Source organism: Bos javanicus, chromosome 7, assembly GCF_032452875.1.
Source record: "Bos javanicus breed banteng chromosome 7, ARS-OSU_banteng_1.0, whole genome shotgun sequence".
Classification (NCBI taxonomy): domain Eukaryota; kingdom Metazoa; phylum Chordata; class Mammalia; order Artiodactyla; family Bovidae; genus Bos; species Bos javanicus.
Window position 1 is genome coordinate 51601408 of NC_083874.1, and position 26151 is coordinate 51627558.

Consider the following 26151-nt stretch of genomic DNA (forward strand, 5'->3'; position numbering starts at 1 on the left):
TGCTTCTGCTTAGTATTAAAAAAGGAAATGGAGAGCTTTGTAGAAGTCAGATTCAAGAGGTTAACTATAGAAGGTTAGGGTAGGAAAAGGTAACGTTCATGAAACCAAATTTGAATCCATAACATGACAGGAATAATGAGAAGTCTGTTGTTACTAGAGTTGTGTCCTTTAAGTACTGAATACCAAACAGAGTACCCTAAGCCTCCAGATTATAGCTGCAATTGCATGTGAAAAACAACCAAACAAACTTCAAAAGTAAATACAGCCTGTCCTGTACAGAAGGTCTGAACAAACAAGTTTGTTGTTGATGGTCCAAGAAAGCCCGCCAGCTTGGGTTTACTTCCAACATTGGCCCAGTCCCGTGTCCAGAGCTATTGCTCTAGGGTGGCATCATGGGCCACGCTGAGCAGTCAGGTGACATTCCTGCTTTTATTTTCTTTGACTCTGCATCATAGATACTTTCTTATCCAAGCACACACATATGTTATATGTGTTGCCTTGATCACCTGCTGTTACCTAAAGGCCCGTGACAAGGCTAGAAGCTTCAGCCAGTGTAATTGACTTACGTTAGATGCACGCCAAGCTCCATGTCAGAGTTTTGTGGGGAGAAGGGGGTCACTGGATGTGTAAACAGACTGAGGTGGATGCCCTTGAGCCTGGGAGCTTGGAGCCATGTTTGATGAGCCAAGAAGTCCCCTTCCCTCAGCTAATGCCTATTTGTAAGGAGATGTGGAGGGTCATTTGTAGGGTCTTTGTCATTGAAGTTTCAAAGTCTTTAAATCCCATCCTGTTGCCCCCTTGTGTTGTTGGAAATAGTATTTTAGAACAAGAGAAAGGAAGACTTGATATTTACTGTTATTTATTGAGGACTGCGATAAGCACTTTATATGCCTTGCCTACTTAAACAAGACAGAAATTATCATTCCCTTGTTCTAGATTAGGAAATTGAGGCTTGTAGGAATTAAATGACTTCCTTATATTCATCCTTTCTTACATCTAGTGTTTTTTGCTCACTATTATATTCCCAGTGTTGAGCTAGTTGTCTAGTACATGATGGTGCTTAATAAATATTTGTTGAACTCATCAGTGAATAACAATGGCTAAGGCAGTATTTGAACCCATGTCTGCCTGCTGCTGAACTCTATGCATTTAAATGACACACCACAGTTCCTTTGTCCCACATGCCAGATAAAGGAAATCGTTTGGTAATTTGGAGAAAACTGTTCACTGTCTGAGCTCCAGGTAAACTGTAGGGGTCTGAATTACTTTCCCATTTCTGCTGTAATAGGTTCCAATAAACTTTGTGACTTAAAACAATACACATTTATTATGTTACAGTTCTGGAGGTCAGACATACAAAATGGGTTTTACTGTGCCACAGTATAGGTGGGTTCCTGCACTATGTAACAAGGATCTACTTTCTTTAGTTTCCAATAACATGTTCCTCATTTCCATCTGAGCCCTCACTGGCAGCATCTTCAAGACCATATTTCCACAACAGTTTGCTAGTGGCACTTACAATGTATGTTTTCCCTACCATCGTCCTCACTTCTGAGTCCTCTCTAGCAGAGTCATTAATGTCCATATTTCTACTAACAGCCTTTTCAAGGTAATCAAGACAGTTTCACCATGCTCCTCAAAATCCTCAAATCTCTGTCTGTTTCCCAGTTCCAAAGCCACTTTTACATTATTGGTAATTTTCACAGCAACACCCCACTTCCAGATCCCAAAATCTATATTAGTTTCTATGGCTGCCATAGCGAATGACCACAAACTAGGTGACTTAAAACAGTACAAATTTATTACCTTATAGTTCTGGAAACCAGAAAGAGGCACTAAAGGAGGATATGTTTCCTTGTCTTTTCCAGTTCTCAGAGGCTGCCTGCATTTCCAGGCTCAGTGGCTCCTTCTTCCATATTCATGGCCACTGCAGAGCATCTGCAAACCTCACTCTCTGACTCTCCTACCTTGCTCTTTCCCTCGTGAGGACCCTTGTGACTACATTGGGCTCACCTAGATAATCCAGGATAACCACTCTTGCTCAAGATCCTTAATTTAATCGCATCTGCAAAGTGCTTTTCTTTTTTTTTTTTTTAACCATGTAACATAACATAGGTTCCAGGAATTAGGATGAGGGCATCTTTGTTCTTGTTTAGTTGCCCAGCTGTGTCCAACTCTTTTTTGACCCCACGGATTGGGATTTCCTAGGCAAGAATACTGGAGTTGTTGCCATTTCCTCCTCCAGGGAAATCTTCCCGACTCAGAGATCAAACACTCATCTCCTGCCCACGTCTCCTGCATTGGAGGCAGATTCTTTACTACTGAGCCACTGAGGAAGCCTGTGGACATCTTTGGGGCACCATTATCCCGCCTATCTCAGGATCTTCCATGTGCAGGCAGAGGTGGCTCTGTGTGTCTGTGTGTGTGTAAATTTCAGTGTAGGTGAAGGTAAAGTTAGGTGCAAATTAGGACCCTGAAGAGGGTGTAGTCAGTGTGAACTAGAATTTAAAGGCCTTTTGAAAGCTATCAATTGTCAACAGTGTGCTGGAGATGAATTCATCACCCCCTCCCTCTCCAAATCTTGGCTAATTAGGAATAGATGCATGGGACCAACTGAGAGAATCAAAGTTCAGAATCAGGCGTATTATTGGTAAAGAAGTTCTGGAGACTGTGACAGGGCTTCCAAGCTCCTGAATGCAAGGGAAGAAAGTCAAGAATGGAAGAACTCTCCCTTGGTGAGGAGGGGCACCTGTCCTGGTTTGATTACCAAGTGGAGGCTGAGCTGGAGCAGACAAAAAATTAGGTAAGAGCTATGCCATGAAAGAAGGCTTCCCTGATAGCTCAGTTGCTAAAGAATCCGCCTGCAATGCAGGAGACCTGGGTTCAATTCCTGAGTTGGGAAGATCCTGGAGAAGGGAACAGCTACCCACTCCAGTATTCTGGCCTGGAGAATTGCATGGACTATCCATGGGGTCCCAAAGAGTTGGACATGACTGAGTGACTTTCACTTCACTTCACTATGTCATGAAAGAAAAATAACTGTTGATGTTAACTTGGCCCAATCAGGAAACACAATCTGAGGAATTCCCCAGCAGTCCTGTGGTTAGGACTTGGTACTTTCACTGCCTGATTTGATCCCTGCTTAGGGAACTAAGATCCTGCATTGTGGCCTGCGGCACAACCAAAAAAAAAAAAAAAGGAAATATAATGCATTTAAACTTTAGCTTATGATAATCTCCCCAATGAGACAACTTTTCTGAGAAGAGTAAGTAAGGAAGTAGAGCTAAACGTGAAAAGTCCCTTCCTAGCACATTGCTGTGAGGTTGGAAGGATGGTTGGTGGGTGTTTCCTCCTCTGTGGGAAGAGCTGGAAATGTGGAGAGAGGAGGAAAGTCCCCATCCATTGTTATGTTAAGGGATTTGATGTACTGTTTTGTCCCAGGCTTAAGAGTATTTTCCTAAGAGTCATGGAGCAGTCAGAAGACAGGCCTCTTTGGGTCATTCACAGGAAAGAGTCAATTAAAGCCCTGGCAGAAAAGTCACTGTCCCCAGGGTGATGCCAGGAGGCAGGGCACTGCCCATCACGTGCCCTGTATGGATCTAGCATCTGTGTCTAGGTGAAAGCAGATTAAAATATATATCTAGGACTTTCTTGAAGAAGAAAGTATAGAGCCTGATCCATGTATATGTACGTGTTGGGGGTTGTGGGCGGGAAGGGGTACTTTAATCACTATTTCTAAATGTCACCTTTCCTCAGCGATGCCTCCTGTGTCAGGAGCAGGGGTCAGGGTGATTGTAGGCCAATTCTGTGGATACACATGCACTCAGGATTTGTTTGTTTGTTTTTTAGGAGCATTTTGCATAACAAATCTATTCTCACACTAGCTACCTCCTTGAGATCCTAACAGGCTAAGCACTTCCAAAGCCTAGAGTGTCCTGGCACCCTCAGCAGCTCTGACTGGAGACTAAATCAGCCTCTTGCCTCTGACAGTGATTAGCCAGGAGACCCATGGAGGAGCCGCCTTGGAGGCCAGCATCCCCTGGAGGCTCCTTGTGTCACTAAGATGTTGCTCTGACTGCTGTCCCTCAATCTGCAGCCAGTGGCGTTGTGTTTAGCCAACGATCAGTGTCATGTCAGTTTTCCTCTGTTGGACCAAGTGTAAATTCATTCTAAATATCTGCCTGGGGGAAATCTCTATAGGGAAGATGAGCTTTTCAGTGTGCTCTCTCAAATTCTAGGCACTTAGAGATATAAATTAGCTTCCTTGGTCTTTTCTCACTCAAGGTCATAACCTTTCCTCCAGGGTACTAATGTTCTAAATGGTTGTGATTTGAAGGGCACTAGGAAGGTCCTTACAAAACCCACCTGACAGGTCCCTAGAACTTTCCCATTAACCACCACCACTGTCGGCATTCTCTTTTAAAATGCCCATTCTTTCATTCATCCATTCATATTTTCTCTTCCTCTCTCTCTCTCACACACACATACACACACACACACTCACACACACACACACACAAAGAAGTATTAGACTATCCTGTCGAATGAAACTTCCCTTGGCTTGGCTTTAATATAGAATTTGGTTGGAACCTCCTATATTGTCATTAAACAAGCATTTGTTAAGTACCTACTTAAGGCCAGCCTCTGTTCTAGGTGATGCAGCTGCTGCTGCTGCTGCTAAGTCGCTTCAGTCGTGTCCGACTCTGTGCGACCCCACAGACGGCAGCCCAACAGGCTCCCCTGTCCCTGGAATTCTCCAGGCAAGAATACTGGAGTGGGTTGCCATTTCTTTCTCCAGTGTATGAAAGTGAAAAGTGAAAGTGAAGTCGCTCAGTCGTGTCTGACTCTTAGCGACCCCATGGACTGCAGCCCACCAGGCTCCTCCATCCATGGGATTTTCCAGGCAAGAGTACTGGAGTGGGGTGCCATTGCCTTCTCTGAGTGCCATGTATAGCAGGTACAATGAGGGGAAGGAAGCTGGGACAAACCACCAGGGCCTGTCAGTCCAGGATGGGACCCAGAGACTATCTGTGTTGTAATCCATACAAACCCTATGTAAACATGGTCAGCTGGTTCATGTTTCCTGAGAGGGATCTCCTAATTATTTAACAGAGCCCAAACCCTCCCTCAGCAACCATGAATAGCAGATATGTTGTGGGAGCCCAGAAGATGGAATTGGGAATTTAGGGGACCAGGTCAGAAAGTATGTGACATTCAATACTGTATTGAAGGATGGTACATAGATTGCGGGAAGAAAGTTCCAGACAAAGAAAAGAATACATGTGCCCCCAAACCAGAATGCATATTGGTGAACAGAATGAATACATTTAATGGAAAGGGTGGCGTGGAAGACTGTTGGGAAATGAGATCAGAAAGACTAGAGTCAGATTTTCTTGGGCTTCCACAATCCTGCTAAAGAAGAACTTTCATTCAGTTGCTAGCAGTGGAGAGCTGCCTCAAGGTCTGTTTTTTTCTTTTTAAGAATAGAGCCTCTATTGAGCCTCTTAGCTCTGCTGAATCTGCAAAAACTATCCTGTAATATGTCAAGACAAACTCATGAGCTATCAACCTAATGTTTTTCTCCACCTAAACCAGGAGTTAGAAACTCTTGAGTGTCTAGAAATGTGGGACCAAGAGGGTAATGAATGCAGCATTTTTGTAAAAGGGACTGTCCTTGGAAATGTTCTTAGGTAATTCTCCTGGACTTGGTTTAATTATGTCTAAGAAAATGTGGAATGAAGGGAAGGCTTGTTTAAATTTTGCCTTGTGTTAGCTTTTTAAGGGAGGCAGTGTGGCATTGCATAGTCCCTCTGCTCCCTGTGGGACCACTTCATCATTATGCTTCAGATTTATTAATATGTAAAAAAGGAAAGACTGTAGGCTGCTGTAAGGATTAAATGAGATGATGCCTGTGAAATGCTTAGCACAGTGCTTAGTTCATGGTAAGCACTGAAAAGTGTTACCATTTTCTCAATTTTAATACTCCTGGCACTTAGCACAGTAAATAGGATTCCCAGTGTCTTTGCTAAAGGAAATGGATTGGTCTTGGAGTGCACAGAATCAGAGATGGTGGTAGAGGAGAGGCTTCTCTCCGATGACAGTCATTCCCCTGCTCTCCTCCCTGCAGTGTTCTGACAGCACCTCCATTTTACACCCTCAGTGCAGAGATACCACGGCTGTCCAGAAATGGTTGCTCAAGGCTGCAAAGTGACACAGCAACACAGAGCCTGGGATTGCTGCCAAGTTTTAAGAAGCGCAGATTGTGACAAAGTAAGGGAGGGAGGCAGAGAAGAAAAATCTGAAAACCAGAAGCAGTGTTCTTGCTGAGCGACACGATGGTGGCTCACACAGCTTCAGGTGGGACAGGCACTGTGAGGGGTCACTGCCAGCTGGTGGTGCTGGAGGAGGAGCCCAGTAAGGGACTCGGGTCCAGGCAAGGCTGCTGCGTGGGGCCCTGCACTTGGAAAAGGCCCTGTTAGGTTTAATACTCTGCTTTTGCCATCTTGAAGTTCTTAATCTTTTTTTAACAAGGGGCCCCCATTTTCGTTTTGCAGTGAACCCTGCAAGTTATGTAGCTGGTCCTGGGTCCAGGCTACCTGGGGCAGGGATATTTTGTCTCAGCTAGTGTTTTGAGCTAGTTTTTGAACTTGCAACTGATCAAGTAGAGTGGGTTAGTATTCTGTTTTTAAAAAAATTATTTATTTGCTTATTTTTGGCCATGCTAGGTCTTTGTTGTTGAATGGGCTTTTCTCTAGTTGCAGCGAGTGGGGTGCATAGGCTTCTCATTACGGCGGCCTCGCTTGTTGCGGGTCACAGGCTCTAGGGCCCTCAGGCGTCAGAAGTTGTGGTGCAGGGGTTTAGCTGTTCTGCAGCATGTGAGCTCTTCCTAGGTCAGGGATCGAACCCGTGTCTCCACATTCGCAGGCAGATTCTTTACCACTGGGCCACCAGGGAAGCCCTAGTATTCTTTTTAATCTCTCTCTCTCTCTAATTATAAAAGGACAAAAATGATAACAAATTAAACCTGTAAAAACTGAAATAAAATGAGTAGCACCTCACTCCTTTTCTCCCCAGAAATAACCACTAAAAATGCTTTTAGTGTGTATCCCCCAGATTTTTTGTTAACTATAAAGTACTATATTATAAAACAGTGTGCATTTACATTGTTGATGTAAATATTAAACAACGCAGCATCATTTATGCAAAAATATTCACGTTTCCCTCAGACCCACTCCCCTTCAGTGAGGCAACCACCATTAACAGTTGTGTCTGTATGTTCCAAAGATATTTTTTGAATAAACTTTATTTCTTTAGAGCAATTTTAGGTTCCTAGAAAAATTGAGTGGAAAGTACAGAAGGTTTCCAAATGCCTCTGTCCCCAAACTGCACTATCCCCACTATTGATAACCAGACCCAGAGCCGTGCATTGTTACACCTATACTGACAGATCATTGTCACCACCCAGAGTCCATAGTTTATATTAATACTAGAGTTCAGTCTTCCAAATATCTTTCAAATTAATTTTTAGTTACGTAATTGATGTATGAATGTGTTTTCTATGTTTATTAAAAATAGGTAGGCTTTCAGAAAGCAAAATGGGATAATTTCAGCCATGAAATTAAAAGACGCTTACTCCTTGGAGGGGAAGTTATGACCAACCTAGATACCATATTGAAAAGCAGACATTACTTTGCCAACAAAGGTCTGTCTTGTCAAGGCTATGGTTTTTCCTGTGGTCATGTATGGATGTGAGAGTTGGACTGTGAAGAAGGTTGAGCATTGAAGAATTGATGCTTTTGAACTGTGGTGTTGGAGAAGACTCTTGAGAGTCCCTTGGACTGCAAGGAGATCCAACCAGTCCATTCTAAAGGAGATCAGCCCTGGGATTTCTTTGGAAGGAATGATGCTAAAGCTGAAACTCTAGTACTTTGGCCACCTCATGCGACAAGTTGACTCATTGGAAAAGACTCTGATGCTGGGAAGGATTAGGGGCAGGAGGAGAAGGGGACGACAGAGGATGAGATGGCTGGATGGTATCACTGACTCAATGGACGTGAGTCTGAGTGAACTCCGGGAGTTGGTGATGGACAGGGAGGCCTGGCGTGCTGTGATTCATGGGGTCATAAAGAGTCGGACACGACTGAGCGACTGATCTGATCTGATCTGATCTGTTGAGTATGTAGCTTATTTTTATTTTTTAACAAATGCTTTTCCAAGACACTACATATAGACCTGTCTCACTCTTCTTTAATAAGAGCATACTGTGTTGTATGTCTATATTATAAGTTATTTATCAAATTTCCCTTTGGTATATATGTTTTACAAACAAGGCAGTACACATTCTATTTTTTAAGTTTAAAAATATTTTTTAATTGTAGGATAATTGCTTTACAATGGTGTGTTTCTGCTGTACAGCATTGTGAATCAGCTATATATATATATAAACACACACATATATATGTATATGTATACATATATCCTCTCCCTCTTGAGAGTACACTTTCTTATGCATATTTTTTGTGCTCCTGGTATATATAGGATAGGGTATGAACATATCAAATTGGCACTCTCATATCTGGGGTTGACTGCACTTGTTATCAGTTCAGTTCAGTTCAGTTCAGTCGCTCAGTCGTGTCCGACTCTTTGCGACCCCATGAATCGCAGCATGCCAGGCCTCCCTGTCTATCACCAACTCCCGGAGTTCACCCAGACTCATGTCCATCAAGTCAGTGATGCCATCCAGCCATCTCATCCTCTGCCGTCCCCTTCTCCTCCTGCCCCCAATCCCTCCCAGCATCAGAGTCTTTTCCAATGAGTCAACTCTTCGAATGAGGTGGCCAAAGTACAAGAAATCCCAGGGCTGATCTCCTTCAGAATAGACTGGTTGGATCTCCTTGCAGTCCAAGGGACTCTCAAGAGTCTTCTCCAACACCACAGTTCAAAAGCATCAATTCTTTGGCGTTCAGCCTTCTTCACAGTCCAACTCTCACATCCATACATGACCACAGGAAAAACCATAGCCTTGAGTAGATGGACCTTTGTTGGCAAAGTAATGTCTCTGCTTTTGAATATGCTATCTAGGTTGGTCATAACTTTCCTTCCAAGGAGTAAGCGTCTTTTAATTTCATGGCTGCAGTCACCATCTGCAGTGATTTTGGAGCCCCCAAAAATAAAGTCTGACACTGTTTCCACTGTTTCCCCATCTATTTCCCATGAAGTAAAAGACTTCATGATGCCATGATCTTCGTTTTCTGAATGTTGAGCTTTAAGCGAATTTTTTCACTCTCTTCTTTCACTTTCATCGAGAGGCTTTGTAGTTCCTCTTCACTTTCTGCCATAAGGGTGGTGTCATCTGCATGTCTGAGGTTATTGATATTTCTCCCGGCAATCTTGATTCCAGCTTGTGCTTCTTCCAGTCCAGCGTTTCTCATGATGTACTCTGCATATATGTTAAATAAGCAGGGTGACAATAAACAGCCTTGAGGTACTGCTTTTCCTATTTGGAACCAGTCTGTTGTTCCATGTCCACTTCTAACTGTTGCTTCCTGACCTGCATACAGATTTCTCAAGAGGCATGTCAGGTGGTCTGGTATTCCCATCTCTTTCAGAATTGTCCACAGTTTATTGTGATCCACACAGTCAAAGGCTATACACTCCCACTAACCCTCACCTCTGTGTCACTTCACTCATTGGTACCATCTTCCAGGGACTTAGCCCTCAGGGTTGAGAATCCTGGAGCAGAGAAAGGAGAGAATTTATTTGTGACTAACAATAGTAACAGCTCACTTGTACTGAGCACTTATACCATGTTTTATGCACTCAAGCCACTTATTGTTCTAAATATTTTGTGCTGTGCTTAGTTACTCAGTTGTGTCCGACTCTTTGCTACCCCATGGACTGCCAGGCTCTTCTGTCCATGGAGATTCTCCAGGCAAGAATATTTGAGTGGATTGCCATGCCCCACTCCAGGGAATCTTCCCAACTCAGGGATTGAACCCAGGTCTCCTGCATTGTAGGTGGATTCTTTAATGTCTGAGTGACCAGGCAAGCCTGAGAATCCTGGAATGGGTAGCCTATCCCTCCTGCAGAAGATCTTCCCAGCCCAGGAATCAAACCGGGGTCTCCTGCATTGCAGGTGATTCTTAACCAGCTGAGCTACCAGGAAACACTTTATATGTATTAAATCTGTTAATCTGTATAACCACCTCAGAGATAAGTCTGTTATGATACTCATTTTATTTTGTTTATTAAAAGCCTTTTATCGGAGTATAGCCGGTTACCAATGTTATGATAGTTTCAGGTGCACAGCAAAGGGACTCAGTCATACATATACATGTATCCGTTCTCTCCCAAACAGCCCTCATATCCAGGCTGCCAGGTAACATTGAGCAGAGTTCTGTCCTATACAGTAGGACATTGTTGGTTATTGATTTTAAATATAGCAGGTTGCTGCTGCTGCTGCTGCTGCTAAGTTGCTTCAGTCGTGTCTGACTCTGTGCAACCCCCTGGATGGCAGCCCACCAGGCTCCCCCATCCCTGGGATTCTCCAGGCAAGAACACTGGAGTGGGTTGCCATTTCCTTCTCCAATGCATGAAAGTGAAAAGTGAAAGTGAAGTTGCTCAGTTGTGTCCGACTTAGCGACCCCATGGACTTCACCCTACCAGGCTCCTCTGTCCATGGGGTTTTCCAGGCAAGAGTACTGGAGTGGGGTGCCATTGCCTTCTCCGATAGCAGATTACACCTATTTTAATATTTAGGAAACTGAGACACCTAGCGTTAATTAAGGTCACACATCTGTCTAGTAAATGTCAAGATCCAAAGCAAGGCTCTTTGACTTCTCAGCCTGTGCTCTTAACCTCTACACACACTCTCTCTAGAGAGTTTAATGCCGTAACAATGTCAGAGTTTCTCTACATTGTTTATTCCTTAAAACAATATTGTATTTATTCATTTACTTGTCTTGTTCTACACTATAACTCTCTGAGGGGAGGGTACCTGTCCAAGTATTATTCATAACCCTATACCCTAATGTCTAGCACCACATCTGCTTTATTGTATGTAATAAATAAATTTAGTTGAATGGATAACAGTGCCTCTTGGAGGTCACTACTATTTCCATTTTATAGATGAAATTACAAGTCAGTGTCACCCACATAGTGTAGTAGAAAATAGTAGGAAGCAGAATAGCAGAGCTGCAATGTGAACCCAAGGCTTTTGATACCTAATCCAAGGTGCCATCCACCTTGTCTAAGCTGCTTCCATTCTGCCTGTTTCAGAGGCTCTGGAGAATGGTTCCCTACCTAGCAACCGTTTCTAAGCTGGAAGACTTCACAGCTAGCTGGTTTTAATGATCCCTGGGAGGGGCAGAGCCTGATGAGAGGAAGGCCCTTGGAAAAGAGTTTCAGGAAGCTCTGCATCCGGGAGTCAGTTGTTAGAAGAGTCAGATTCCTTAGAGGACTACCATGTAGTAATGATATGTATCCTTTATTTCAGTTTCTGTGTGCTAAATATTATTCTGTGTGATTTATGAGCAGTGTCTCTTTTTACTGATCACAGTCCCATTAGATGGATATTATTATCTTTGTTTTACATGTGAAAGAATACTGAGAGGCCAAGTGGCTTGCTCAAGGTTATACAACAAATAAGTGCTAAAACTAGGATTCAACTCAAAATATGTGACCCCCAAACATTCATTTCAAGCACTCTGCTACCCTTGGTTATAAGAGAAGCTGAAGCAGGGGGCATTGTAAGAAGAAATTGCCCTCCCAAGACCCTGGAGGACATTAGTGATGAGAAAATAAGGTAGAGAAAACCATGTAGTCTGAGCCCTCTTAGGTGAGGGGGGTCACAGAAGAAATGTTATTTATTTATTTTTTAGCTGACTGTGGAGAGCTAGGGAGATTTGAGACCAGCCATTCCAATTTTTGAATCTGGGTTCTCAGCACGTGATGTCTTTATAGTCTTAACCTAGAAATGGCAGAGTTATTTTGGGCACAAAGCAAGAGCTGTGGCTTTAAAAATATGCCACTGTATTTATCTCTTCCGCTTCAAGATTACTGAAAATTAGCCCAGCTGTGGCCTGAGGCACCAAACAGCCACACAGTCTTCTCAACCCACCCAGAGCGGCTGAAACACCCAGAAGTGGCAGCCTCTGGGGGAGTGGCTATCAGATTAGTTCTCCATCACCAAGCCTACTCTCTGATCACACAAGCACACCATCCTTTGCCAGCTACTGTGGGGATCAGGATGCTAGGCCTGTGAATCAGCTCAGCTCTGTCTTCTCCCCCATCCCCAAGGCTTTAATAAAAGTAAAAACATTAATAATTCTACTATTGAGCTGGGGAATCAGTACAAGAATAATTTTTCAGCTTTGTTACCCAATTGCTGTTTGAGTTAAGGCAGATAATCTTGCTGTAATTTAAGCCTTCAGTTTCCTTATCTATAAATTGAAAATCTTATATATATATATATATATATATATATATGCAAAGTACTTAATAAAGTACTTGGCCCATAGTAAGCAATCAATTGATATTCCTTCAACACATCAGTCTTCTGTTACTCTGGTCTTACTAACAGGTAAAATGGTGATGGACTTTTACTTTGTGCCAGGCACTGTGTTATGTGCTAAGGATAACTGATGACTCTGCAGATAAAGAATCTGCCTGCACAGGAGACACAGGAGATGAGGGTTTGATCCCGGGGTCAGGAAGATCCCCTGTAGAAGGAAATGGCAACCCACTCCAGTATTCTTGCCTGAAAAATCCCATGAATAGAGGAGCCTGGTAGGGTATAGTCCATGGAGTCACAAAGAGTCAGACATGACTGAGCAGCTAAACACACATACAAGGATAATTACATTTAATCCTGTAACAGCCCTATGAGGTAGATGCTATTACACATGAAAACTGAAGCCCAGAGGTAATTAAATAATTTGCTAAACATCACATAATTTACATGATGTAGCCAGATTTAGACCTAGTACTCTGATTATAGAGCCTAAAGTCTTAAAGAGAAGAGGGAAGAATATTTTTACATTCTCCAGTTTCCATGGAAAATTCCTTCCACTGTCAACTGAAGGACGAAGAAGCTGTGGGGAAATGCTGTTAGTGCTCGCCCAGGTGGTTTCAGCTTTCTTCCCCTCTCTATGATTCTGGACAGGATTTGAGTTTCCAACCGTCGTTCTCCTGTGTTTTGTGGGCTGTAATTACTCAGATTTACTTTGTCCAATTCATAAAGGATCCAGCAAGGGGGAGGAGGTGGAGCTTGTCTAAGCAATTCATAGACCCCACTGACCGTGGAGTAGGGGGTGGGGAGGGAGCTGGAGATGTTTTACATCCTAATCTTTCAGTGGGTTTGCTGGCAGATACTTTTTGCCTTTTGGTCTGAGCATGTATTCAGGCTGGACATGTATAATTCTGCAATCTGCCAAGTTCTGGTAGAGAGAGAGAGACAGAGAGAGAAAGACAAACGGACACACTCTCTGTCACACACACACAAACACACACACACATAGAAAGACAGGCACACAGAGAGAGGGAGATGGAATGGTTGGTCAAAGCTGCAGAAGGCTCCAATGAAATTGGAGCTGCTTGAAAGGCCTCAGTGGCTGGAGGGGTGGGGAAGAAGGAGAAGCGAGATGTCGCTGTGCAGAAAGCCTGGATGTTCACTTTCAAACCCAGAATCTGCGCATCCTTCTGTGCCCTGACCCTTCCCTGGGCAGCCAGAGGCAGCAGCAGCAGCCCAAGCCCGCGGGAGAACAAGCAATCCAGGGGAGTTGTCTAGCGGAGCCGGAAACGCCTGTAATCATTTAATAGCCTTTGCTGGCTGCACCGACAGAACGGAGTGGGCGGTAGGCAGGCTCCAGAGTGCTGTCTGGCAAGATAGTCCCTGGCTTTAATCAAAATGATGGGTTTCCTGGAAGCTCTTTATTAACCTCAGCACCAGAATCCCAGAGATGGTAACAAAAGGATGAATGGGGCGCGGAGGGGAGGGGCTGAAACCTGCAGGCTGGGCGGTGATTTTCCTGAGCTGAGCAGTCACTCCCGCAGGCACCCCTCCCCCCAGCTGCACAAGTCTTTCCACTTCTGCTCGCTTAGAGAGAAGCTCCTGCCTGCATTGCCATCTCTCAAGCGGGTGACTAAACAGATATAGCCGTAGAAATTGCTATACTTGTATAATGCCTCAGGGTTTTCACACAGCATTCCTATACAGCTCAGCATGTGGGTCTCATGACTGGAGTGAGACTCCCTAGATTTGAGTCCAAAGCTCCACGGTTAGTAACTCTTGATTGATATTCAGTATCTTCATTTATAAAACCGACATATTTATAAAGCAGACATAGATATTGGTCATATCTACTTCCTGTGGTTCTTGTGAAGAGTAGAAATTATATTGCATGCAAATCTGCTTAGCTGGGTGCCACACACAGAGGAAGGCAGAGTAAATGCTAACTAGTTCATGACTGATAGAGACAGAAAGGTGATCACCTCCATTTTATGCCTGAAGCACCTGAGGCTCAGAGTTTTTTCTATAAATTGCCTAGGACTAGGTACCCTTAAGGGCTTCCCTGGTGGCTTAGATGGTAAAGAAATCTGCCTGCAATGCAGGAGCCTGGGTTTGGTCCCTGGGTTGAGAAGATACCCTGGAGAATGGAGCTACCCACTTCAGTATTCTTGCCTGGAGAATTCCATGGACAGAGGAGCCTAGGGGGCTACAGGCCATGGGGTTGCAAAGAGTCAGACATGACTGAGTGATAAACACACATACACAGGTACCTTTAAGTGATAGAACCAGAGCAAGCCCTCAGTTTAGAAGAGCAAAACAAGAGGAAGAGAGGAAAAGAGAATTAAAATCCCTCCAACATTCTCCAGGTTTGCCCCTCTAAGAACTTTCCTGAAAGTAGTATGCATAGTCAAAATGACTGTGGGTGGTTCTGTTAAGTAGAGTCCCCTGGACTGCAAGGAGATCCAAGATGTTGAAGCTGAAACTCCAATACTTTGGCCACCTGACGCGAAGAGCTGACTCATTTGAAAAGTCCCTGATGCTGGGAAAGATTGAGGGCAGGAAGAAAAGGGGATGACAGGGGATGAGATGGTTGGATGGCATCACCGACTCAATGGATATGAGTTTGGGTAGACTCCAGGAGTTGGTGATGGACAGGGAGGCCTGGCATGCTGCGGTTCAGGGGATCGCAAAGAGTCAGACATGACTGAGCGACTGAACTGAACTGAACTGAGTTGAACTGAAAGTCAGTATGAATCAGATAAACTGCTCCTGGCCTTAACTGATTGTACAAACAGATTAGAATGGGAGTCGGGGGTGAGTTTACAAGTCTGGCATTTGCTTCACAATCTTTAGGACCTTCCCTGGCATCTGCATTGGCAAAACCTCCAGCTTAATCGTTCCTAGTCACCGAGGCTAAACTCCAGTCAGAGTTAGTTTAGCATGAAAGAAGAAAGTTGGGAATGCTTACCTAAGGGGAGTGCCTAACTCCCCTTGGATTAATGAATTAAATGAAGTGGTCAGCTACCCCTAGAAGGCAGTTTTTTTTTAAAGTTGCAGATCTATATGTCTTTGTGTTAAAAAAAGAAAAGTGTGTTGTTTGAATTTTTTAAAGTATCCCTACCTATTGTGGATAAACCAGACAATTAAAAAAAAAAAGCAAAACCTATATTTAACGTATAATTATGATCATACTCTGTTAAACTTTTGGGGCTTCCCTGGTGGCTCAGGCAGTAAAGAATCTGCCTGCAATGCAGGGAACCAGAGTTCAATCCCTGGGTTGGGAAGATCCCCTGGAGAAGGAAATGGCAACCCATTCCAGTCTTCTTGCCTGGAGAATTCCACGGACAGAGGAGTCTAGTGGGCTATAGTCCATGGGGGTTGCAAAGAGTTGGACACAACTGAGCAGACTAGCACTTTCACTATTAAACTTTTAAATTCCATTAGGTTGTAATCTGAATGTCAGGGAAGGGCTGATGTCTGTCAGAAGCCCTCTTTAGAGGACTCAGGTCAGTTCAGTCAGTCACTCATGTCCGACTCTGTGACCCCATGGACTGCAGCACACCAGGCTTCCCTGTCAATCACCAGGTCCTGGAGCTCGCTCAAACTCATGTCTAGCAAGTCAGTGATGCCATCCAGCCATCTTGTCCTCTGTTGTCCCCTTCTCCTCCTGTCTCCTGCTTTCTAGGTTGGTTGTAGCTTTTCTTCCAAGGAGCAAGTGTCTTTTAATTTCATGGCTGCAGTCACCATCTGCAGTGATTTTGGAACCAAGAAAAGAAAGTCTGTCACTGTTTTCTTTGTTTCCCCATCTGTTTGCCATAAAGTGATGGGACTGGATGCCATGATCTTAGTTTTTTGAATGTTGAACTTTAAGCCAGCTTTTTCACTCTGCTCTTTCACTTTCATCAAGAGGTTCTTTAGTTCCTCTTCACTTTCTGCCATAAGGGTGGTGTCATCTGCATATCTGAGGTCATTGATATTTCTCCCAGCAATCTTGATTCCAGCTTGTGCTTCATCCAGCCTGGCATTTTGCATGATGTACTCTGCATATAAGTTAAATAAGCAGGGTGACAATATACAGCCTTGACATACTCCTTTCCCAATTTGGAACCAGTCTGTTCTATATACAGTTCTAACTGTTGCTTCTTGACCTGCATACAGATTTCTCAGGAGGAAAGTAAAGTGGTCTGGTATTCCCATCTCTTTAAAAATTTTAAGACTCTAGTAGATCCATTAATTTGGGTTGTGGCTTGTCTCAGTCTTGTCTTTGTTAGCCAGTGTGCTGGGTCCCTGGGAGCAGAGGGGAGGGGACCTGTGGGAGGTCCCAGGAAGGGGAAGGGAGACAGTACAGAAAGAGGAAGCATTCCTTTGACTGACCTGGGACTGGCCCTGGGCTGGGGTTAGGGGCAGAAAAGGTATGTTTTCCTTTCTCATCTTTTACTTATCTTCCTTTCTCATCTGTCTCATGAGATACTGTCCTCAACTATCTCCTTGATTCTGCCCCCAAAGTCACAGAATTTTATAAAAAAAGTCAGCCAAGGGTTTCAGTGCTCTTGGTCAAAAGGGACTCAAATGAAGAGGTCAGTAAATGTTGTTTGTCAGATCCTTTAAGCCGTTATTTCATCCAAACAAACCCTCAGAGATGTTTGCGCATACATTGGCCTGAATAGGTTGAGTACAAGGACCCGGGAGACGCTGGAGAAACCAGATCCTGTTCTGCTCTGCAGAAGCTGAATATGGGAGGATGTACCTGAATGGTTCTCTGATTGCTTCTTAGTGTGGAGGCTGAGTCAGACCCAACCAAGACTCCCAGCACAGGCGCAGAAGCTCAGTGACATATAAAAGAAGCTCATTAACTCTTAGCAGTCCGGCTATGAGGAGCTGTCTCTGCCAATAGGCGTGGTCTTTCAGGTCCCTTAACTCTACAAGATAAAAATATCTCTGAGCTTGGCTTCTCCAGATGACCATCCTGAAGGCCTCATGCAGGGTCCTGGCTGTGGTCAGAAAAAATTTCCATCCTAGGCTTTGAGAGCAATTGAAGGACTATGGAGTGGTGTTGAAACCCAGTTCTCTTAGACACCAAGTCAGGGGCTTTTAAATACATTTCCCACTTTTGTCTCAGTCTCTCAGAGGTAGGCCTGTAATTGAAAGGTCAACAGGCAGATTCTGGGTGAGCGCAATTGCAGATCTGATTATCTTTGGTGAATCAGAGAAATCAGTCTTGGGGACAAAGTATCTATTGCTCTCTGTCCAACGGGCTTCCCAGGTGCAGTAGTGGTAAAGAGCCTGCCCGCCAGTGTAAGAGACACAAGTTCCATCCCTGGGCCAGAAAGATCCCCTGGAGGAGGAAATGGCAGCCCACTAAAATATTCTTGCCTGGACAGTCCCATGGACAGAGGAGTCTGGTGGGCTGCAGTCCATGGGGTGGCAAAGAGTTGGACACAACTGAAGTGACTTTGCACACACACATGCCCTCTTCCAAAGAGCTATATTGTCAGCTCTGTCAGGGAAGCATGGTGAAGCACAGGAGTTTATGGGCGAGAAGAAACTCTTCTATCCCCTTTCCCTACTGTCTGCTGGTATTTGGACTAAATCTGCAGTATCCTTACCCTGCCCTTCTAGCCCTGAGAGCTGTGCCTTGTATATTGCTTGTGTGTGATTCCATTTTTTGGGCTCTTACATTGGAGACAGCCTCGGCATTTCACATGCATTTCCTGATTGTCTTTAGGGACTCCCAAGTGTGGCAGAGGGAAGTTGTTTGAGCTCCTGAGGAACTGGCACCACTTCCATTTCTCACATCAGTCCTTTCATTCATCCATCTAGCAAGTGTTTATCAACTACCTGTTATGGGACAGGAATTGTGCTAGACACTGGCTACACATTGGTGAATAAAACAGATATATTTTCTGCTTCTCTGGACTTTACAGTGATAGAGATAGAGGTGAAGGGAGGTGCTGCTTGGCTAGGATGACTGTACAGTGCCTGTATGAAGAGGTTCCAATTAAGCACAGACTTGAAGAATGAGAGTCTAAGCTTGAAGGGGAGATCATTCAGGCAAAAGGAGACCATATGTGTACAGGCCTTGAGGCAATAACAATCCCAAGGGGTATTAAGGAATTTAAAGAAAACTTGTGTGGCTGGACGATAGTGGTAAGAAGGAGATTTGTAGATGAAATTGGAGAATTAAAAAATAACAGGTTATTGAAGGGCCTTATATACCATGTTAAGGAGTTTGATTTTTTTTTTTCTCAAGGCAATAGAAAACATTCAAATAATTTTAAGTAAGGGGAATGATATAAAATAATTTCTATTTTTAAAGGATTTTGCTGTGTGTATATTATACTTCGGTACTTTTAAAAGGGAGAAAGACTTAAAGGAATAAAGGTAACTCGGGCTGTGTGGAAGGTTAGAGAGAGGCAGAAGTAGAAGCAGTTTGAGCAAGGAAGAGGCTGTAATTGTTGTAATTCACAAGCAAGATAGAGTAGTGGTATCTTGAAAAAAGGTAGCAGCAGTGAAGTTGGGGAGAAGAGGACACTGGTTACATTTAGGAGGCCGAAATGACAAGTGTTGGTATATTATAAATGAAGAATGAAGAATAGAGACAAATGAATAATGACTCTGGAATTTCTGCTTTGAGCATTGGAGTGAATGGAGTATCATCGACTGAGATGAGAGATTTAGAAGGGAACAGAGGAGAAGAATCATGAGTTTGATTTCAGATTGCTTCTGTTTGAGATGCCCATGAGACTGCCAAGAGGAGATACCAGACAGGCAGTTGGATACATGAGATTGGAGAGACCTGTGGACTTTAAATTTGTATCTCATCAGCATATTTAGATGGTGTGTATACCCATGGACAGGCTGAGATCCCAAAAGGAGAGGGTGAAGAGAAAGAAAAAGAAAAGAAGAAGAAGAAAAAGTCTAGGGCCAAACCCAAGCGTATTAGATGAGTATCTTGTGAAGAAACTAACAGCCCGAGAGAAGGGTCAGGAGAATAGTTTTACTGAGTGAGTGAAGTCGCTCAGTTGTGTCCGACTCTTTGTGACCCCATGGACTGTAGCCTACCAGGCTCCTCCCTCCATGGGATTCTCCAGGCAAGAATACTGGAGTGGGTTGCCATTTCCTTCTCCAGGGGATCTTCCCGACCCAGGGATCGAACCCGGGTCTCCCGCATTGCAGGCAGACGCTTTAATCTCTGAGCCACAACTCATTAAACGTAAGTCTTTCAGGACTGCCCTGGTGGGAAAGTGGTTAGGTCTCTGTGTTCACAATGCAGGGAACACGGGTTCGAACCCTGGTCAAGGAACGGAGATCCTGGATGCCATGCAGCATGGCCAATAAATAAATAAATGTTTCAAGAAGGTTTGAAACTAATGCTGCTGAGAAGTTCAATAAGATGTGACTAAAATGTGATCACTGGCTTTGGAAATAATACAATTAGTGAGCTTGCTGTGAGCAGTGTTAGAAAAGCAGTGCTCAAGGATGCCAAATTAGAGGAGATTGACAAGTGATGGGAGGTAGGGAGATGGAGATAGCACACGTAGAGAATCCCAAGCTACAGTCAAACATAAACCATTTGTCTGGTGGTTCATGGCTTCTCCAAAGGAGCAGTGTCAGATACATGAGCCTTCTGTGATGCCACAGAGTTCCAGTGTCATGGCCCTTGGGATCACTTTGCCCAGACAGACCATTACTCTTCTTCCCCAGCACTGACTTCTACTCTTCTAGATGTCTTTGGTGTACTTTAGGTGTGTCTTCCACTAGAAGACTCTTGGGAAATTCTTGCATTGGGAACCCCTGTGGATGCATAATCTTTTTCCTTAAATATCAGCACAAATTTTACTTCTCTTCTGGAATCTTGTTTGAATTTCTCAAGTGTGATTAATGATTTTTGCCTCTCAGTCCTATAATACTTTGGGGCTTCCCTGATGGCTCAGTTGGTAAAGAATCCACCTGCAATGTGGGAGACCTGGGTTCAATCCCTGGGTTGGGAAGATCCCCTGGAGGAGGGCATGGCAGCCCACTCCAGTATTCTTGCCTGGAGAATATCCATGGACAGAGGAGCTTGGCGGGCTACAGTCCATGCGGTCACAAAAAGTCGGACATGACTGAGTGACGAAACACAGCACCCATATATATCTTTTATTTTTAATTGAGATATAATTGACACATAATATTGTATCAATTTCAGGTATACAATATGGATTACTACCTGTATATGTAGGAAAATGATCACAATAAGACTAGTTAACCTCTGTCAGTACACATAGTTACAAAAACATTTTTATTATGATGAGAACTTTTAAGATCTCATCTTTCAGCAGCTTTCAAATATGCAATACAGTGTTAGTAACTATAGTTACTGTACGTCACATCCCCATGACTAACTTATACTATAACCGTAAGTTTGTACCTTTCGGCACCCTCACCATCGCCACCATCACTGCACCCACCTCTAGCAACCACCAGTCTGTCTTCTGTATCTATAAGCTAGTTGCTTTGTTTTTTTTATATGCCATTTATGTGAGATCATATGTATTTGTCTTTCTCTGTGTTATTTTGTCAAATATTTAAGTATTGATTTATTTCACTTAGCATAATGCCCTTGAGGTCCATTCATGTTGTCAAAAAGGGTAGGATGTCATTCTTTTTTATGGCTGAACTTTATATCCATCACATTTTCTTTATTCATGAACCAGTAGATACTTAAATTGCTTCCATATCTTGCCTACTGTAAATAATGCTGCAATGAACATGGGGTACATATATCTTTTCAAGATAGTGTTTATGCTTTCTTCAGATGCATACCCAGAAGTAGAATTGCTGGATCATATGCTGGCTCTATTTTTAATTTTTTGAGGAACCTCCATATTCTTTTCCATAGTGACTATACCAATTTACACTCCCACCAATAGTGCACAAGGGATCTCTTTTCTCCATACCCTCACCGACACTTGCTATTTCTAGGTTTTTTTTTTTTTTTTTTTCGGTAACAGCCATTCTAACAGGTGTGAGGTAATAGCTTATTGTGGTTTTGATTTGTAATTCTCTGATGAGTAGTGACATTGGGCACCTTTTCATGTACCTGCTGGCCATCTGTATGTTTTCTTTGGAAAAATGTCTATTTAGATCATCTTTCCACTTTTTAATCAGATAGTTTGGGATTATTTTGATATTGAATTCTATGACTTCTTTATATATTTTAGATACTAACCCCTTATCAGATGTAGAATTTGCAATTTTTTTCTCCTATTCCATAGGTTGCCTTTATCATTTTGTTGGCTTCCTTCTTTGTGCAGAAGTTTTTTAGTTTGATGTAATATAATTTGTTTTTACTTTTGTTATCAGATTTAAAAAAATCATTGTTAAGACTGATGGTAAAAAGCTTACTGTTTATGTTTTCTTCTAGGAGTTTTATGGTTTCAGGTCTTATGTTCAAATCTGTAATCCATTTTGAGTTAATTTTTGTATATGGTGTAAGATAGAGGCCCAGTTTCATTCTTTTGTATGTGGCTGTCCATTTTTTCCAGCATCATATTGAAGATGCTGTTCTTTTCCCATTGTATATTCTTGGCTTGTTTGTCATCAATTGACCATTTTTGCCTGAGTTTATTTTTGGGCTCTGTATTCTCTTCCATTTATCTCTGTGTCTTTTTATGTCATACTGTTTTGATTAATTAACTTCATGATATAGTTTAGAAGCTTCATGCCTCCAGCTTTGTTCTTTTTCTCAAGAATGCTTTGGCTGGGACTTCCCTGGCAGTCCAATGGTTAAGACTCTGCACTTCTACTGCAGGGGGGCATGAATTTGATCTGTGGTCAGGGAACTAAGATTCTGCATGCCATGCAATGCAAAAACAATACAAACAATACAATACAAACAAACAAAGACAAAGAATTTGGCTACTGGGTTCTTTTGTGGTTCCATACAAATCTTAGGATTGTTTGTTCTATTTCTGTGAAAAATGCCATTGGAATTTTGATAAGAATTGCTTTGAATCTATAGATTGCTTTGAGTAGTATGGGCATTTTAGCAATATTAATTTTTCTAATCCATGAGCATGGAATATCTTTCCACTTGTTTCTGTCTTCTTCAACTTATTTCATAAATGTTGTAAAGTTTCCGGTATATCAGTCTTTCATCTTCTTGGTTAAATTTATTCCTGGGTATTTTATTGCATATTCTACTTTAATCCAGTACATTTCTTGCCCCACTCCCAGGCAGGATAATCACAACTAGATATTCTTTAGGGAATTCTTCACAAAGAACCAAAAATATGTTATTAGAAACTTAGATTTATGGACCCAGTGGTGAAAAAAATCTGCCTTCCTGCTTGTTTCCAAACACTGGCCTTGCCCTAGGCTTGAAGAAATAACCCATGATTTCATGGGTGCTGTGCCTGTCTGTGCAGCCTCTCCTGTGTTCAGTGTGGCACATGGAAGACATATGTTGACTCTGTGACTGACTTGCAGTGTTTTGTCTTGCAGAACCAGAGGCAGGAGAGGTGTCCCCTCCAGTCGGGGCTGGTGTCAACAGCAACAGCTGGACCTTTAAATATGGACCAGGCAACCCCAAACAATCTGGTCCCGGTGAGTTGCCAGACAAATTCATTATCCCAGGATCTCCTGCAATCATCTCCATCCGGCAGGAGCCTACTAACAGCCAAATTGACAAAAGTGACTTCATAACCTTCGGCAAAAAGGAGGAGACCAAGAAAAAGAAGAAAAAGAAGAAGGGTAACAAGACCCAGGAGAAAAAAGAGAAAGGGAACAGCACGACTGACAACAGTGACCAGTGAGGTCATCTAATGGAAACAAGCCACTTAGCCAATTTTTGTAATAATGGCAGATCTCTCCCATGTAGCAACTCCCTACTCCTTTCTCCTGTCCACACAGACCCTCTCTTATAGACCTCAGAAATCTGCAGAAAGTTCCCTGTGTCTGTCTAGATCACATTTAACAGGTTTTTGTCTTAAAAGCTTTGCTAAGTCTGGTGTTAACTCTTTCTCTCCACTCTGGCTTGTTTGCAGAACCTAAAAAGCAGACCCAAGTTTCCTTTCTCCTCCGCCGCAAAGGAGAGGCTTCCCAGCCCCGCCAGTGAGAGGTTGGACTCTCTGCCCTGTGCTCCGGGGATCCTGTCTTGATGACACTTGCAGGGCAGGCTGAAAGGTTTTGAGATTGAGCAGCTTGAGTGTCTGTGGCTACTGGGTATGTGTGGCCACCGGGGATAGGTGAGTGTCAGATGTTGGCTGGGATGGGCCAGGTTAGACTAGGAGGGTTGGGAAACAAAGGCAAATCAACAATGGGAAGGATGAAATGAAAAAGGACCAGACTTTCTAAATCTTTACAACTCAAGAGGTGGTGGCCACCCTCTAGCAGACAAAATTCCCTCCACTGACAAGGCTTTGGGAGTCCCTAAGTCTCTTGGCTGTGGTGTCATTATACCTAAAACCTGCATTTTTACCTACAAGCCTGTAGTTCAGTGTTCCATGGGGGGCCAACCAGGGCAACAGAAGCAGATCTGATGTGTTTCCTGTATATGTCCTTGTGCTCACTTTATTAAAAATTCTTTTGCACACAATGTTATGAAAAGGTCAGATCCTTTTCCAACAACACATATGCAAAAGCAAAAGAAAACCCCAACACCTCACTTTATGCTGTTTGTTGTTTGATAGATTTATTTAAAAAAGAGCAAATCTATAACTATAAATCTTTAAAGAGAAATATGATTAATACAACTCCCCTAAACTCTCCTCGAAAGAGAATTCCGTCTACAGCCATTTAAATGATCATTGCTGCTACAGAAGTGCTTTAAGAGAATTGCCTGAAACATCTGTATTATACCGGCCACCTGCCAATCACAGCTTTACTCTTTCAGGTCACTCTGGGGCTGCCTCTTGCATGTATTAATTACTAAATAAAAGGATCTTTCTCTCTCTCTCTCTTTTCTAAAACACAATTATGTGCACTTTGAATACACAACCTTCTCTAGCCAACTCTATTAAGACCCAGAAATTGAAGAAAAATATTGTTTTCTCGTACATAACAGTGAGCAGACTTTTCAATCCTCGAATTCTGTGATTTGTCTTGGAGTGCTAGCCAACACCTTCTCTTTGGTTTAGTTTTCCTTTTCTATAACACTCTGAATTGCTAATCTTGCTAACACCTATGATATTACCTGAACTCAATCTCCCATATGTATGCTGTATGCTATTATAAGACTCCTGAAATATATTTACTCTGTGCTTGTGTATGTGAATGTTATTGCAACTATTACCTAGAGTGAACTTTAAGCTTTATTGTTGAATGTAATTCCATTATATTTCCTTTTGTACACCTGTGAAAAAAGTGGAGTAGTGTTTTTTTAACCATTGTTAATCAGCTTTTGTGTATGAAAGATACAGTAAAATTTCTTTCTTAAATCAAGATACTGGTGATTCAAGGAATTTTATTTGTGGTCAGCCCAGTGCCATCTCTTGCCAAGACTCTGGCTGGCAAGGGAATGGATAAAGCTGTTTTTTTCTAGTAACAATTCTGGAATACATACTGAAGATATTCCCTGAGGGTGTGTGCAAGCACAAAATTTACCAATTTGACCTCTTTGAAGTTGCAGAATGCTTTGAAATTCTAACAATACCTGGAATATCAGCTCATAGAAAATAATAAAATTTACTGCCAACCTTAAATAAGAAATTTTAATTTTGTTTAAATGTACAGTTTAAGAAGTTTGATGAACTATATTATCTTTTAAAAGTTAACATAAAAGAGGTAGGAGTCTGTTATTAAAGCAAAAGCATTAAATCTAAAAAAAAAACAAACCTGTTTTGTCTACTTTTAGCTTCATTCTCCCATTTTTTGAAGGGTGTGTAACTTCAGCTCTGCAGGATTGCATGGGGTAAAACTTATTGCTAACACATGTGAATCATTGCTACATTGTAGGTTGTGATCATTTTGCCCCACTGAAACCCATGTATCTGACCTTACGTGCCTTTTGAATACTAGGAGAATCGGGCTAATTTATTAATGATGATAATTATAATGTATGTGTACAGCACTTTTTACATTTGCAAAGTGCTTTCCAATCCATGTTAGTTACTAGTTATTACAGCTGTAAGGATAAAACACATCATGTGGATTCATTTTTGATTGGTGCTATTGGTATTTCCTCTGTATTGCTAATAAATGGAAAATGGTGGTATGAAAGAAATGGTGGTCATTTCTAAGTATAAAAGTAGGAGCAAATAGAACACTGATTATCATTAGCTATTATTATTGAAGAAGGTTGCAGTGTGAAACTTACTGTATCACTCTCTGGCTGTCTCCCTGGCTATTATGTTTATTACTAAGGCACGACACCCAATGGAATCAAGAATCAAATTCCACAATATCACCAGAACAGGCAGCCAGGAGATTTCTGGGTCACATCCCAGTATACCATTTCAGTCTTCTCTAATAAGAATTCCAACAAACCAATTTTAATCACTAGAGCCCTCCAGTCATCTAGTTCATATTTTGTTTAGCTCTTGCATCTCTCCACAATTGGGAAATCAAATAATGCCCCCAAGAAATGAACTTTTATTGAGTACAGGTGTATGCCAGCCTGTGTAATAGGTAGGCTCATAGTACATGTTTTGTAACAAATAGAT

The 26151-nt window shown here is 42.6% G+C and overlaps 1 protein-coding gene across 10 annotated transcripts in view; it reads left to right on the top strand.

Moving 5' to 3' along the window:
* The window catches only part of LOC133251350 (protocadherin alpha-C2), a 208809-nt gene extending 183878 nt beyond the window's left edge, over positions 1-24931 (top strand). For 9 of the 10 annotated variants that reach the window (XM_061423691.1, XM_061423693.1, XM_061423694.1 and 6 more), the window contains exon 4: positions 22994-24931. In XM_061423691.1, coding sequence (XP_061279675.1) covers positions 22994-23304 — 311 coding nt within the window. In that variant the 3' untranslated portion in view covers positions 23305-24931. The remainder of the gene's footprint in view (positions 1-22993) is intronic. The other variant, XM_061423695.1, reaches the window with a different exon arrangement.
* The last annotated feature ends 1220 nt before the right edge of the window (positions 24932-26151 follow it).